We start from the raw sequence: 16,631 nt of genomic DNA on the forward strand, positions 1-16,631 counted from the left end.
GTTGATGATGTACGTAAAAGGTGAATTTATGTATTAAAAAGTGTCTTGCGATCCGATTATTAAGTGTTGTAACTATAATCAATTTACGGATTAATACATAATTACTTTACAAAAATTGGAATAATAATATAAATGTAAAATATTATATTTAAATAAATTAATTTATTAATTTTTTTCAATAAAACATTTCAGATACAGTGATTTTTTCATATTTATATCACTAAATGTAACCGACAAGTATAACAATGGTCTCATCACTGTATTAAAAATAAATCTACTACATTCACATCGTCTCAGCTGTTTCGAGTCGACATGGAAAACTTGAAAAATTGGAATAAAGAGTTTATGAAACATTTCCACAAAAAGTTCTTTAAATTCTCTAAAGAATTCTACGTCCAATTGCTAGCAGTTGCACATGGAATGAAACTTTCATTCCTGTTCGATCTGTTTGCTACCGACCAACAATCCGTTGAAGCATTTCTCCGTGGGGCTTCGGTGATGGAAGATTTCAAATTCTTGTCATCTCTTCATGCTTTCAGTTTGAATGATGAAATATTCATCTGTGATACAATCTCAGTGATGCGAGTCTCGGACGGTAGTTCTTACAACGTCATATTCGTCGATGTGTCAAAAGAACTGACTCGGCCAAAGATCCTTGAAAGTGATCTTGAAGTTATTCTTGATATCAAAAAAGAATTTCGGCATATTTTAACGTTCGTAGGCAGATCTAAGAATAGAATGATTAGTCTAAATCCGGAGAGGCAAGTCAGTATGTCGTCAATTTTCGGACTATTGTTGAATTTTCCAGTTGTATACTGCTGTAAGGATGATGGTAACTGTTTAAGTTTGAAACCTTTAATTAACATGAAAGTTTATTTAAAGTATTTTAATAACGAATATTGCATTTATTCGTTTACGTATCCTAAAATGTTGGAAGATATGTGCAAAGATTCTGTCAGTCTCTGGCTTGATCATTTGAGGACACATGTAAAAGAATTAAATTTTGAACTTAAAGTAGTTTCAACTTGTGAAGTTCATTCCTGTGTGAATATGTGATGTAGCCACGTTTAGTTACTCCATAAACTCTCACATCGTTTGTAACTTGCTGTCACCTGTCTTTCCAAAATTATAAGTTGAGGATGGTCAATGAAGGATAGGATCAACTTTCCACATAAAATCGTCACTTTTAATTGATAAGATATGCGAAATTGAATGACAAATGCGGAACGAAAATGATAGAACGTAAAATTTCGATGTTTTCATCCTTTTTAACTTTTCAACATTCCCACAGTATGGATCCACTCCCTGTCATAAAGATGAAGCATGCAACGTCATCATTTACCATGTCAAGAAGTTAAATTTTTGAGGACGTCTTTGACATCTCTAGATCAGAACATTTTCAGTTGCATCTATGACGAAGATTGATTGTAGTGTTGTAAATGATGAAAATGATGATGCAGTTGTTGATGGCGATACGCCTGTGACTTGCTGATAATGGTGCCGGCAACGTTTTTAATTTCTAATTAATAATTGCACATTAAGGACAATTAACGACATCAATTAAAAATCTCAAGTTTCATTTATTTATTAATAAACCGATTATTGAACGTCACCGTTTCGTTGTTCTGCTTTACGAATTTTACATTTCTGACGAATAAAGAACTTTTCGCCAGTTTTGTTTCTCAGAGGCGTTTAAAAACTTGTGTCGCGAAGCAAAAGCGTTAGCGTCCACACCCAGCCACTAAGCTGTAGGCTATATTCGTATGAGGGCCTTCATCCCGTCACGTACTTACGCGGTGTATAATAGAGTAAGCATAAAATTAACGTTAAATTGTGGAGCTTTTAAAAAAGCGAAAATGATTGAAAAGAAAAATCTGTGTGTGTTGAAGGACCCCTTCGGCATGGCGCAACAACCCGTCTCTTACCCATTCATCGCTTCGCTCCTTCATTCATTTATTTGGTTGTTTAATCGTTTTTTCATTCATTCATTCATTAGTCGTTCATTAATTCCTTCATTCATTCTTTAAATCGTCATTCATTCTTTCATTAGTCTTTTATTCATTAGTCATTCATTCATTCATTTATTTATTCATTCTCTCATTCATTCATTCAGTCATTCCATCCTCGACCCTCATGCCACTAGTACGAAATTTTGTGGACCAGTCGGAGCCAGAGACATGTGTGTGTGAGTGTGTGTATGTGAGTGTGTGTGTGTGTTTGCGAGTTTAAATGACCGAGTTTAAAAAATTATGCGCCACTGATTTAACAACGATGGTGAGTGATTGATCAAACAAGTATGCACTGACATAATTATATCGATTGCTCTGACCTAATTATGCTGATTAGGTTCATGCGTGTTCTGATATAATTACACGCACACATACACACACACCACACACACATTCATTTACATAGAAACACACATACATACACATATACACACGCACGCACTCACACACATTCATTTACATAGAAACACACATGCACAAACACACATTGTGTGTGTGTATTTGCATGTATTCGCATAATTATTTAATGTACTTGGATCGTGATATGTGCATTTCTTCAATTTTGCATTCTCGTTAAGAAAGATGTGAAGGTATGAGTGAATGTTTGTGTGTATTTATACATACGTATTTATGTACGGATGTATGTTTGTGTAAATTTATGTTTGTATACACCTATGTTTGTATACACGTATGTTTGTATGCTTGCATGTTTGTATGCATGCATGTTTGTATGTATGCATGTTTGTATGCCAGTATGTATGTATACATTATGTTAACCGGTATATATATACATACGCATTTTTGTCGTCCTGCACAGAGTCGAGTGGTGATACGTAGAGGAACTGGAAGATAAAAAATGAAGGTACATAAAGTTTAATGATGATGCTGACGATGATGATGATGACGACGATGATGATGATGGCGACACCTGCTGTAATTTCTTTAGCGCTTCACTTTTTCCTTCCTTCGTTCGTTTGCTTACTGCTTTCTACTCGTCAACTCAGGTGCAGCGTCGTTACGTCAGAAAGGTGATGACGATGATGACTATGAGGAGGATGATGACGATGATGATGATGGCGATAATGCTAATAATGTTAATGATGATGATGATGATGATGATGGCGATATTGACATTTTCAGGAAATAAAAACCTTTCTCTACCCTTATGCCTATTTTTACAAAGATAGAACAAAAATATTTGCAGGAGTTGCTACCATCATTTTGTTAATGAAAATTATAAGATTCATTAGAGGATGAGTGCGTACACACATGTACACACAGACACACACACTTACACACATACACACACAGACACACGTACACACACAGACAGACAGACACACGTACACGCACACACAGACACACATTTCACACACTCGTACGGTTTCAGCTAGCACCGGAAACCTCTTAATGAGTTAATTGTCAAATTACGTCAACACAAAACACCTCCTGATAACGATAATAATAATAAATAGTATAAATAATAAATAATAATAAATAATAATAAATAATAATGATAATTAATAATAATAATTACAACAACAATAATTCTCAGCGCAACATAAGACACGACACAAAATGAATAACGTCCGTATATCCCTGATGAATACACACACACACGCACACACGCACACACACACGCACGCACACACACGCACACACACGCACACACACACGCACAAACACATAAATACATGTATTATTTATAGAAAGATGAGCTGCCTATAATAGCAGAAAACTTATTCAGGTGAATATGACTAACCTATACAACAACACACGTGCGTGTGTACGTGTGTGTGCGTGTGTGTGTGTGTGCGTGTGTGTGTGCGTGTGTGCGTGATGTGTGTATAGGTATACGTATATTTTATTGTGTTAGTGATTATTGTATAGTGATATGTGGCATGTATGCTATGAGTTTAGTTAGCTACAGAGAGAATAAATTTTAATACAATTAAAAGAAACTATTCAATATACACACGCACAAATGTATATATATATATATATGTGTGTGTGTGTGTGTGTGTTTGTGTGTGTGTGTTGTGGGTGTGTGTGTGTGTGTGTGTGTGTGTGTGTGTATATATGTGTGATCTTTCAATCTTTCACAAATAATTGTCAAACTAAACATGATATTCGCATCGTTATTACATATGAAATGATATAAATACTGACAGGTTATTATTATTGTTATTATTATTATTATTATAAATAACATATAGTAACACTGTGATATTGACAAATAATGCGATGCTACACTATTCATCCATTCATAGGCTAAACAATTGCGTTCCATGTATGTATGTATGTATGTATGTATGTATGTATGTATGTATGTATGTATGTATGTATGTATGTATGTATGTATGTATGTATGTATGTATGTATGTATGTATGTATGTATGTATGTATGTATGTATGTATGTATGTATGTATGTATGTATGTATGTATGTATGTATGTATGTATGTATGTATGTATGTATGTATGTATGTATGTATGTATGTATGTATGTAATATGTGTGTATGTATGTAATATGTGTGTATGTACATTTGTGTGTATGTGTGTATGTACATTTGTGTGTGCGTGTGGTGTGTACATGCGTCATTTTGCCTTATATTTGCGACTGAAAATTAGGTAGAAGATTCTTACTTGATCCAGCCAAGACTAATGGTAAACAATATTTAAATTGTGGATTTGTAAAGGATTAGCTAAGTAATTAGTCGATTAGTTGATCATTTAATTAATTAATTAATTAATTATAGCTTTTTCGAAACAGATTAATTGGATTGTATTTATTTGGATATTATTAATTTGTTAGACGAATTATTAAAAAATTAGTTTTAGTTGATTTTAATTTAATATAAAGAATTAGTTAAATATACAAACAGACAGACAAACAAACAAATATATAAACAATATATAAACAACATTTATTTTGCGATAAATTAATTATATTATCTATAAATTTTCAACCTTAATTTAAAAATATATTTGAAGTAAAATCGGTCAAAATTTCTGTCCATAAATAATTTTCTGATCAAATTATTGTTTTTTTTTTCAAAGAAGGAGGAAACTAATATACAGGTTTGTTTGTATTTGGTTAAGATTAATAAAAAAAGATATTGTTGTCTATATTTACGTTGATGTGTTGTTGTTTGCAAAGATTTTGCTGTCTATGGTCAGTTGGTCGCATTGGTTGTAGGTTGTTTGTTGTCTTTTATTAATGATAAATTTATAAAGCTGCAACTAAATCAAAAAACCCTCAAAACTGCCGTAGAAATAGAGACAAAAGTAAACATGACTAAACTAAATCAAAAGTCAGAAATGGAAAAAATTGAAATGGTTTCAGCTTCTTTTTCAAGTCAGACAGTTCCAACTCCGGATTTGCGAGACAGGCATGCAAGTTGTTCCAGGTAGACTGTGGGTTCTGCGGAAGCGATACTAAGTGAGTCTGTATCTAGACACGTCGCTGGAACCAGAATGTCAAAGTCGGAATTTTTTCAGGGACTGGAGTTAATCCAACTTCGACATCCTAGCTGGAACCAGCCCAGCGGAAAATTCACATCGTGCGATCTCAAATGCATTTCAATTTGCACTGTTAAAATTTTTTCGAATTTCTGTCAAAAACCTTGGTGCAGATTTCTTGAGAGCTTTCTAGACTAGCGTAGCGTAGAAGTAGTTCTTTTATCGACTGTTAGCCACATCTTAACATCGGTTTATAAACTTATTTGGTGTTTGTTTGTGATGGGTTTGTCGTTTGTGTTGCTGTGTTTGTGGTTAACAATGTTTCGTTTGTAAAATCTGTTCTTTTGTTTGTGACGATGCTTATGTGTGTTATGTTATTTATGTATGTTATTGTTTATGTTAATGTTGTTGCTTTTCTTATGTAAGGGAGTGTTGGCTGTCCTCTGTTTAGATTTTTTGTTGTTGTTCGTGCTGATTTTTAGTTTGTTGTTTATGACGACGACAACATTCGTGATGCTGGCGACGTTAATATCGGAACCATAAAGTTAACTTTATAAAAGGAACAAATGAATGAATAAATGAATGAATGGATGAATGAATGGATGAATGAATGAAGGATTGTTGGAAAGATGGATGAATGAATGGATAGATTGATGATAAAATGTGATGATGGAGTACGATTGAATGAATGAGTTTATAAATGAGTGTATTAACAAGTAAATGATAGAACGAGTGAGGAAATGAATTATTGGTTGAATGAATGAATTAATTGAATGAAGGAATGAGGAGGAATGAATGAATGTATAGATTGATTGATGAATAAATAAACAGATGAACGAACCAACAAACGAATGAATGAACGAGGGAATGAATAAATTTTAAAAAAGATTAACTATCTTTGACAGGATTTTTTGAGCGTATGTTAAATCGTTTAGTCAAATATAACAAACTACTACTACTACTATTACCACTATTATTAATACTATTACCACTATTATTACTACTACTACTACTACTACTACTACTACTACTACTACTACACTGCTACTACTGCTACCTTTATTAATAATTTGACTGTTAATATGAAATTTATGAAAAAACTTTAATAATTATTTGGAAGGAATTGCTGTCTTCGATTTATTTGATTAATCGTTTGCTCATTCATTCGTTTTTTCATTCACTCATGCATTCATCCATCTTTCTACATATAACTCTTCATATTGTTCATATTATTGTTATTTTTTATTGTTAAAAAAAGTCTTCTTAAAATCAATTAAAGTAAAAATAGCTAAACGAAAAACCAAACCAACCAACTGATGATGACTGCTAAAACAGATGGAGTGGAATAGTTATTTTGTTCTTTTATTTTACACAAGCGTAAAAGTTAAGTCAATGAGACATGAATGAATGAACGAATGAATGAATGAATGAATGGATGAATGAATGAACGAATGAATAGATGAGTGAGTGAATGAATGAAGTTATTGTTATACAGAATGAATGAACGAACGAATGAATGAATTGATGAAGTTATTGTTATACAGAATGAATGAATGAATGAATTGATGAAGTTATTGTTATACAGAATGAATGAATGAATGAATCCCGGACCTCGTCATCGTGATAGAAGTTATTGTTATATAGAATGAATGAATGAATGGATGAATGAATGAAGGAAATTGAATAAATTATTGAATGAATGAATGAATGAATGAATGAATGAATGAATGAATGAATGAATGAATGAATGAATGAATGAATGAATGAATGAATGGATGGATGGAAGGGCCAATCGAATGATTGAAGAAATGAAAATAAGAATGAGTGAACAAATGAATAGACGGATGGATGGATGAATGAAGTGTTTTGTTCTTGAGATCGCATTTTAATGTTTTATATGGGGCGCGATCTTCTTCAGTTCTGTTTGACGAGTTATTTGACAGACTTTTAAAAAATTTGATTTTAGCATTAAAATATGTCAGGAAACTTGTACATTCCAATCAATTATGGAGTGAATTAATTAATGAATTAATTAAAGAACAAACAATTGAATGATTGATTGAATTAGTTAATTCAGAAAGGACAAAAGGAATGAACGTGTAAACATATTTACAGACAAAAAATTTGAACTTAGCTTAAAAGTATGTTAAGACATTTGTAAATATGTTTGTTCACTCACTCGTTCATTCATTCATTTTGTTCCTTCGTTGATTCATCCAGACATCCGATTATACATTCATAACTATTTATATTCGTTGTTGTTGTTTGTTGGGTGAGCAATAATTTTAATAACGCGTACACACACACACGCGTGCGCAAACATTCATAACTACTCACGTACACACACATATACACGCACACACACACATACAATCTCAAACGCACACACACACACGCGGATACATTAATTAATAATTACACTTTTGAATTATATTGTAACGTGATTATATTTCAACTCCGGTACGTAATTTACATCTGCAGATAGCTCTGCAGAAAGCAAAGGAGTAGAAACTCCGGACAGACAGGAAAGCATCAGGAGGTTAGACAGCAACATCTTCCCAACAACATCATCAACGTATTCTGCAATAGTGACGCACTCATCGCATCAGCAGCAGCAGCAACAGCATCGTCATTGGAAATACATTCATATTCATCCTGAGGTCATCAACTTCAACATCATAAACAACCAAAACGATAGCGACAGCCAAAAAAAAACTTCAACCACGACAATTATAAAAAATGCCTCGAAAACTATCAGCCGCAGCTTCAATGTGCCTCTTCTGGGCGTTCATCGCGTGTGGCATCAGCTTCTTCGCGCCGTACTGGCTCCAAAACCAACTCGCCATTTTGGACCCAGCGAGCAAGGGTGAATACAGATCCAATGATTTCATATTCCAAACCAAGTTGGATCCCTCGATACCTCTATCTAGAGGACTGTGGGCCATTTGTTACGATGTTTGCCAGGGGTTCTGGGCCGACGGCTATGTCTTGCAGATTAATCTGTTCACGAATTCAAGTTAGTTGGCGCAATCGATCGCACGGTAGACGTGCAGAATACTTAAACATGTAAAAATATTAGTGTTGGTAGGGGAGAATTTGATGTTCTTAGTGTCTAAATGCAATCCGGGATATTTCTTCACGCCAACTTTATTATTTACTTCACTATTTCGAATTTTATTTTTACTTTTCCGACTTCTACCACTACTTCTGCCACTTCTTCTACTACTACTACTACTACTACTACAACTACTACTACTTCTACTACTACTACCTACAACAGATAATGAGACCAATAATTACAGATTACTACTAATAACTACAATTACAAAATTAATAAAAATAACAAAAACCAACAAAACTGTAACTGTGAAAAAAAAACTTGCACCCCAAATACAGAATGGCACATAGCGACGCAGGTCCTATATTTCGTCGGCTGTGCCCTCCTCCTTATGTGCGAGGTCTTCGGGAAATTTCAGCTGGCGTGTAGAGAGAACAGGGCTTCCTATCGAATTCTTGGCTTCGGACTCATGTTTTCAGGTTAGAAAGAAGTAGAGTAGGTGTGTATAAATAAAATATTTAAATATGCGTACGGAGACATTAGCCTATAATTGAAGTACAGATTAGAGACCCAAAACATTTACAACTGTCCAATTATTTCATTTTAAAATCTTTATAATGTGTACGCACCATTAAGATATTAAAATGCCGGTATGCATGTTTAAATGAAATAATGGCCAGTCACTAATATTTTGATCCTACTTTGGTTTAAATCGCATCGCCGTAATAGCTTTATGGTTGCATTGAGTTTTAGTTTTGAAGTTAAATTGCACTGTATATTGTAGCCAATTTTACTGTTCTAGAAGTTAAATTTTGACGTCATGATCGTCATTGATAAAATTGTCCTTAAACACATGAATATTTTTCAACAATAGCAGATGCAACAATCTTTCTTTTAACTAATTATAGCAATATTAGAGGCCAAAAAACCGCGATACATTACATGCGTACGACGTGTGTTTGTAATTAACACTTCTGAAAAATATATATGAGGAATATTTAAAAAAATCTACATCTTAATTTTTATACGATTTTGGTGTAATACACTTGTGTGAAAGAATCAATGTCTCAACCTGAATATAATAACACAAAATATTCCTAAATAATATGACGGATGTTTATCCTTTTTTGTATGGCACAGTCTCCAACCAATTTCTGAAATTTCTCAATAAACATTTTCACATTTCCCCATCCAGTCATGCTGCAGGTGGCCGCCATAGCAGTTTTCGGTGGAGGAGCTTACAATTCCTATGCAGCAGCATCTGTCACGAGGCCCAGAAATGCTGGTGAGTTGTAAACCACAAACACCAAAATATCAAAATTTTTTTTTTATTATTCTTTAAAAATCAGGATCTGACAGACGCAGAAACTGTAACAACATGCAAGGCAGTAGAACAAAATTAAACAAATAAGTGAGAAAATAAATACAAAAAGTGAGGAAGAAAAATGAAAAATACCAAATACAGCAATTGTTGTACCGATACACTTAAGATAACAATAGCAAACCTTAGATATAGATGCAACAGGCATACAGAAACATCATGGATCATAATTACAATAGTAAAATGCGTACAGTTTACCGAAAAGATAAAAATTCATTTACAATAACATGTACAAATACTTAAACAGCGTATCCCTGGCATGTTATGAGTGCAATTTAACGTCTTGGTTTGTCTTTAGAGACCAACATTAAAGCCTCGTGAATAGACAAATATACATATACTTCAAAAACACTTTGGTTTAGTTAGTATAAATCAGAAATGGATCAAGACATATTTTTGTTCTGGACACAACATGTCAAAATACCTATAATGCAACATATACAACAAGTTTTGACTTGTAGCGTTTAATGATAAGAGTAAAACTTACCGAAGTTTACGAAATTATAATATAATGATATTAGGGTTATAAACTAGCTCATTAACATTAATTAATTAATTGCAAAATTTTAATAATTTATTAATTATTTATTTTCTTAATGAAAAAAAATTTTTTCTTTCCAGGTGACTATTATTTTGGCTGGGCATACTGGATGGCCATTCCAGGCGCCATTATGACTTTATTTTCGTCCATTCTTTACATTATTTGTGATTTTTGGGGATTTAGGGATAAACTTTGAGTTACAGGAAATAGCAACCAAGAGAAGGACGGTAACCTCGGTGTTATCTATATCTTATTTTGTGTCTTTTGAACCCCAAAGATACAAAATAAGATTGAAAAATATTGAGGCGACTGGCCTTGCTGTTGAGGATTTTGTAATTATGATAATGATGATGATGGTGGCGATGATGGTTATAATAAATGTTGATAGTGAAGATCATAGAAATGATTACAATGATATATTTTCATTGAGGATTGAATAGTCGGTGGCTGCTCTAAATGTAATAATGTTTAAGTCGTGTGAAAAGGATAAACAGCCTTTGTGACGAAGATGGCTGCTTCATATCAATGGATGAAGATATGAAGAACGTAATCTATATATGAAACATTGTAAGTGGTTCTGCGTATGTCAGAGCTGCAATAATAAAGACTAATAAAAAAAATGGTTTTGGGATGATGATGTAACTGTACTGATGATAATATAATGATGATAATAACGATAATTATTAAAATATTTGGGTTTAATATTATTTTATAACCATGTTGATCTGTTATTTATTTATTTCTTCTTGTATTTATGTTATAGCATTTGATACAGTTAATGAAGCTTCGAACGTTTTTTTGTTTCTGCAGCGATGTGTTTTTCAAACTTGCTATGATCATTAAAGTAAGCAAACCTATTCTATATGCCTGATCTTTATTTTAGTAAGAATTCTACGTACATTTAAACAAACACACACACACACACACACACACACATATATATATATATATAATATATATATATATATATATATATAATCGACTAAAATATTTTTTTAGAAATTTGTTTAAACTTCAAACCTTGTACAAATAACAATGTATTCATCCAGCGTTGATTTTTTATTTTTTTTTTAAGAAAATAAATAATCACTAGTTTTGCTTTATTAGTATACAACGAATGACATTACATTGGCCGCCAACATTACATTCAATTTTCAAACATTCGCGCGCAGTCAACAACGTAGAAATGTAAGCTCTTCTTGACGACCGATTTGATGAGAAAAATTTAAAGTTAGGAAGAATTGATGTGAAATAATATACTTGCAGATACGGTTGAGGGTCACTTTAGACACATTTTGTTTCTGGTTCCAAGTTTTGGTTCCTCACAGACAAATTAATTTTGTAGACAGAAATTATTTTTCCGTCAGTGTAACTAACATACAATTTATTACTGCTGGTTATTTCCAGCTTTTTTGGAGTCAAATCTGTCTTTATCTGAGATAAATAGTTGAGATTACTATCAAGTATGAAAATATTATTTCCAAGATGGCTGCTGATGATGTAAATGTTGTCGTAAGTATCACGAGCCAGATATGCTGTTCTAGCTAATTGTAAATTTGCGGGGGAGCCCAACATTGAGGGGGATCCGAATAATCCTAGATTGTGTGTTTCAGGTGTCTGAAAACAGAACACTGTTGTTGTAGGTCCATGAAAATTGGACAATGAAGCTTGTGCTGTTGTAGGTGTCCGAAAATATGATCCCGAAATGTGTGATGTGGTGATAGGTTCAAAGTTAAGTTCACCAAAAAGTGAATTTTGTGGTTTTTTTCTAGAAAAATTTTGAGAAAAGTATGCAGTTTGCCAGTTAATTGAATGTTGTACATTGCCTTCAAAAAGTATATCAATACTGCTAAGTGATGCTAGCACGAGTTTTCCGCAATTGAGTTTTAAAACATGTAGGATGTTTTCATTTTTGTATTTTCTTACAAGTTTTGTTCCTTCCAATAAATTTCCATCTAACTCGTAGACATCACCGTTTCTAGCTGTAATAATATTCCTCCCAGTTGAAGAAAAACAGTTTATATTTTCAATTTTTACAAATTCGGGGTATTTCAGGCTCAGGGAATCGTCGAAACCCACTTTGGATTCTTTAGCAAACGGATCGGCAAGGAAGTTTCCACACGAGTTTTCAGTGGTTGCGTCGAAATAATAAAATTTGTCATCATGAGCCAGAATATCCGTAAGAAGCTCTAAACCGTCGTAAACTTTCATCACAGGACCTTCATTGAGGTTGTAGAAGTTTTTTGTTATTAAATTCTTGCCCGAACAAGCAAATATTTTGTCCTTTGAGATAGTGAAGCATGTAATGGCTACATCGTAACAAATTTGGTCAACAAGCGAGGCAAAGTTCTCTCCTACACCTTTTCGGAATAAAATAATTTTCGTCATAAATAAAATTGCCAGGTAAATGTTAACATCATTATAACAAAACATTCTCATTGAGGCGTAGACAAGCAGGGAATTTGGGATCGTCGCACCACAAATTTTTAAATACAACTTTTTATTCAATCTAGTCTATTCTCACAACGTAAAATGTTATCATCTTTTTATAGCCACACAGCCAAATCCTAGCTACACATAATGGCATGGTGAAGGTGGCACCTGGCCACCCGAGCAATTACTCAGAGTTACTTTTCAATAAAACACATTTTTAACCGAACTATTTTTTTGCTGGCACTCTCTGCGTATTAAGCATGCTCGTGATAAAAAAGAATTGCTCATTAAATTTTCTTCTTCTTTTGCAGTCTCACAGAGTTTCAGCACAGATAGGCTGTCTATGCTGTTGGTCTTTGTTGAGAATCTTTTGAAATGCGTGCCAATTAGTTGTTGAAAATGTTTTTTTCCTTAATGTATGTTATTAGGCTTACTATGTTTTCATTTTTAAAAATTGAGCGTATATCTTTTGGAATATGGTATTTTTTCCTGTTTTTTATTATATGTTTGACATTCTATTAACATGTGCTGGATTGTTAGTTTTGCATTGATTGCCTTAAAACTGCTCTAAAATAAAATACCATTTATGAAAACATTTTTTGAAAACTTTAGAAATAAATTAGGTTTGTTTTTTATGTAGGGAGCGCCGAAATATATGAATTCAATCAAGACTGCAAATGAAAGATTTGCCTAGGCGCACTCTTTTGTCCCTAGACCACTGGCCACACTGATAAAGAACAGTGCAATGATGAAATAATGTAAATAATGAGAAGAACAATACGATTGTGATTTTTACATTGGAAATTGAAATCAAGTCAGAAAATACAGCAACAAAAAGCCACACGAAAAGCAAACCCTATCTAGAAGCAGAAATAGAATTTAAAATTACAAATTCATTAAAAATGTGAAGTTTTATTTAAAAGATCAAACTCCCACTTAAATCCCTTTATATATATATATATATATATATATACATTTATAAAATTAAATTTTTCTAACATACTAACCTATTTTAATGATAGAATTTTGAATGACTTCTTGTAAGAGTTGTGAGTTCGCCGTCATTTGCTGGTGATCAACCTGATGAAGTGAAAATTCAAAATTTTCGGTCAATTTGAAATCAACAGTGATGACATCGTTATCGGTAAGAAATTTTACATCTTGTTTTTTCAGGTTGCACTGTGCCAGCACATCTCTTAGACGCTGATTATCATTATTGAGTGATTCCAAATCTGACACGAGTTTGTTGGCCATGAAGTCATCTACTTCTTTAATGAAACGTTTTTTTATTTCTTCACACACACTTCTAGCATTTTTCTCGTAAATCTTTAATTTTTTAACGATTTCATCGACTATTTTCAATTTATCCTCTACCGATAGAATCATCTGATCTAAATTTCGTTTATTTGTTTCAATCCTTTCAGAAGCTAACATCACTTGGTGGGTGTTGTGTTCGGCAACGAAACAGACAGGGCAGGCAGATTTCTGGCAAGTCTTGCATATAAACTCGATCTCTCTCTTGTGAACATCGCAAAGGTAGGGAGTTTTCTGGGGAAAAAACAACATCGTTGGCTGGCTATCTGAAGAAAAATAACAACAATGAAATATTCACATTTTTAAACTTTCAATTAAGTTATTTATTTTCAATAAAATAAAATAATTATTTTAAGCTGCCCAGTGGCAGAAGAAATTATTTAAAATTCCCGTTTTGGTGGAGAATGATTTTTAAAATTCTTAAGCTAATGACATTTTTTCTAAATTCCGTTGATTCAATTATTACATTTAATACAGAATTTTCAATATTTTCTTCCTGCACTCCCACATTCCTGTATTTGCCATAGAAGTTGCCTATACAAAAAAAAAGAATTAAATTGAAGTGCGTTTAAACTCCTCAAAAGTAGAGGTTCTTTGAAAGGTTATTCTGCCCAATGGAGGAAATAAATAATTCTGTCTCAGTACATTTATCATATCACACACACTCATACACACATACACACACTGACACTCAGAGAGAGCGAGAGAGAGAGAGAGAGAGAGAACAGAGAAACAGAGATCAACAAGTAGAAACTCTCTACTTATCAACTTATCAAGCACTAGAAATATGAAGTAGGGATAGGCAGCACATGCGATAATGTGAACCTTCAATTTTATTATTGTACTAATATTTTTAAGAATTTATCAAAAGGCAAAGGTTTCATTTAATATGGTCCTATGAATACGGTTGAAATTGTAACATCATTAATAATGAAATTTCAGATGTGCTGTATGTATGTATGCATGCATGCATAAAATTGCTCCCATTGTTGAAAAATCATCAACTGAAAATATAATATTAAAGATATTTTCAAATTTTTAAGGATATCGCAATCACAAGATATACAAATGGCATATTTCACCACAGATTAAAAAGTAATGGCAGAAGGGATGGTGTAATGGTTAAGGCGTCTGTTCCTTTCTGTTGCAACGAATTGTTTCGAAGGGTGTTTGTCGTTGGTACGTTTGAAAACAATTGAAGAGACAAGTGTTCCTTAAGCGTTAGTGATGTAATCCGCAAATATTTCAAAATTACATCTTTTTCATTACATTTCCATTGCTTTATGATGAAAATAGTCTTATCTAACCCCACTCCAAATCAAAATCCTGGCAACGGATTTGATAAAAGACGAGGTAAAATTAATTTATGGGGTAGAAAATGACCTATGACAGAAGTTTATGTCCAAACGAAACGAAACGATTTAATGGTTCTCACACACATCCATCCTCTTTAAATTTCAAAATGTTAAAAGCAGTTAATACGCCATTATTTTGGATGAAACGATTGAAGGATGTTTTTCGAAAAATTCCTCATAGATATTTTTCAAAGTTTAAATTTTTGATAGGTTTCATAATAGCAATAGGCACACGTGGAAAATTGTGATAATTAAATTTATTTTAAGCTCAAGCCCCTGGACGCCTTTGAATGAGCTCCGATAGCAAAAACTCGCTAAAAGGACATAACTCGAGGCATTGAAAACAATAACACATATTTCAAAAGGGAAAAAACTGTAATGAATGTTGTTAAAAAAAAGGTTTTAATGCAGTAAAGAGATTTGTAGTAAAATTGTTCTAAAACTGTTTTTTCATTTGTGAAAATTGTCTTTATTACGTAACATGAGAGAGGTGAGGCGATCATGTCATGTGAGGCAAAAGCAAAAGTGTTACGTACGGGATAAAAAAAAGTCTTTCGCACGTTCCGTAATATTCCAACGGCCCCAACATTACCCCGTGTCAGTTTAAACTTTAAATTAATTAATGCCAACAATTCGGTAGAATTCATACAATACTCTCTGTATATATGTATGTATATATGTAGGTATATATGCATGCATGTATGATGTGTGTGTGTATGTTTGCTTGTTTGTTTGTTTGTATGTATGTATGTTAAAACCAAATCATTGACGAATGACACCAAAAGCCAAGCGTTTGACTAAATTTGATTTTATTTGCTATAACGTCACTCAACCCCGTCGGCATTCAACTCCACATTTTCCAACACACAGACGCGCAAAAACCGCTGCAGAATGCACGAGATATTATTCATAGCAAAAAAATATTCCCTACTATCGCCTGACCTAATACTGATATTTTTACAAATCCGATTGAAAAACCCGGAGGTGATACGGTCCATGGGGCCGAGGACCTCGATACAAATCGGTAAAAACTCCATCGAGGGGAGAATGTATGTATGTATGTATGTATGTATGTATG

The 16,631-nt window shown here is 33.1% G+C and overlaps 2 protein-coding genes across 2 annotated transcripts; both read left to right on the forward strand.

The window, feature by feature from the left end:
• Positions 1–312: 312 nt before the first annotated feature.
• On the forward strand, positions 313–1,366 carry HELRODRAFT_179806 (hypothetical protein; the record flags this gene model as incomplete). The annotated part of the gene is made up of 2 exons (XM_009028619.1): positions 313–1,014; positions 1,292–1,366. The coding sequence occupies 2 exons, from the start codon at positions 313–315 to the stop codon at positions 1,364–1,366; spliced, it is 777 nt and encodes a 258-aa protein (XP_009026867.1).
• Positions 1,367–8,210: 6,844 nt separating this feature from the next.
• On the forward strand, positions 8,211–10,647 carry HELRODRAFT_179807 (hypothetical protein; the record flags this gene model as incomplete). The annotated part of the gene is made up of 4 exons (XM_009028620.1): positions 8,211–8,487; positions 8,868–9,008; positions 9,725–9,814; positions 10,532–10,647. 4 exons carry the CDS (start codon positions 8,211–8,213, stop codon positions 10,645–10,647), a joined length of 624 nt encoding a protein of 207 aa, XP_009026868.1.
• Positions 10,648–16,631: the final 5,984 nt, after the last annotated feature.

This window comes from Helobdella robusta (assembly GCF_000326865.2).
Source record: "Helobdella robusta unplaced genomic scaffold HELROscaffold_57, whole genome shotgun sequence".
In the NCBI taxonomy this organism is placed as follows: Eukaryota; Metazoa; Annelida; class Clitellata; order Rhynchobdellida; family Glossiphoniidae; genus Helobdella; species Helobdella robusta.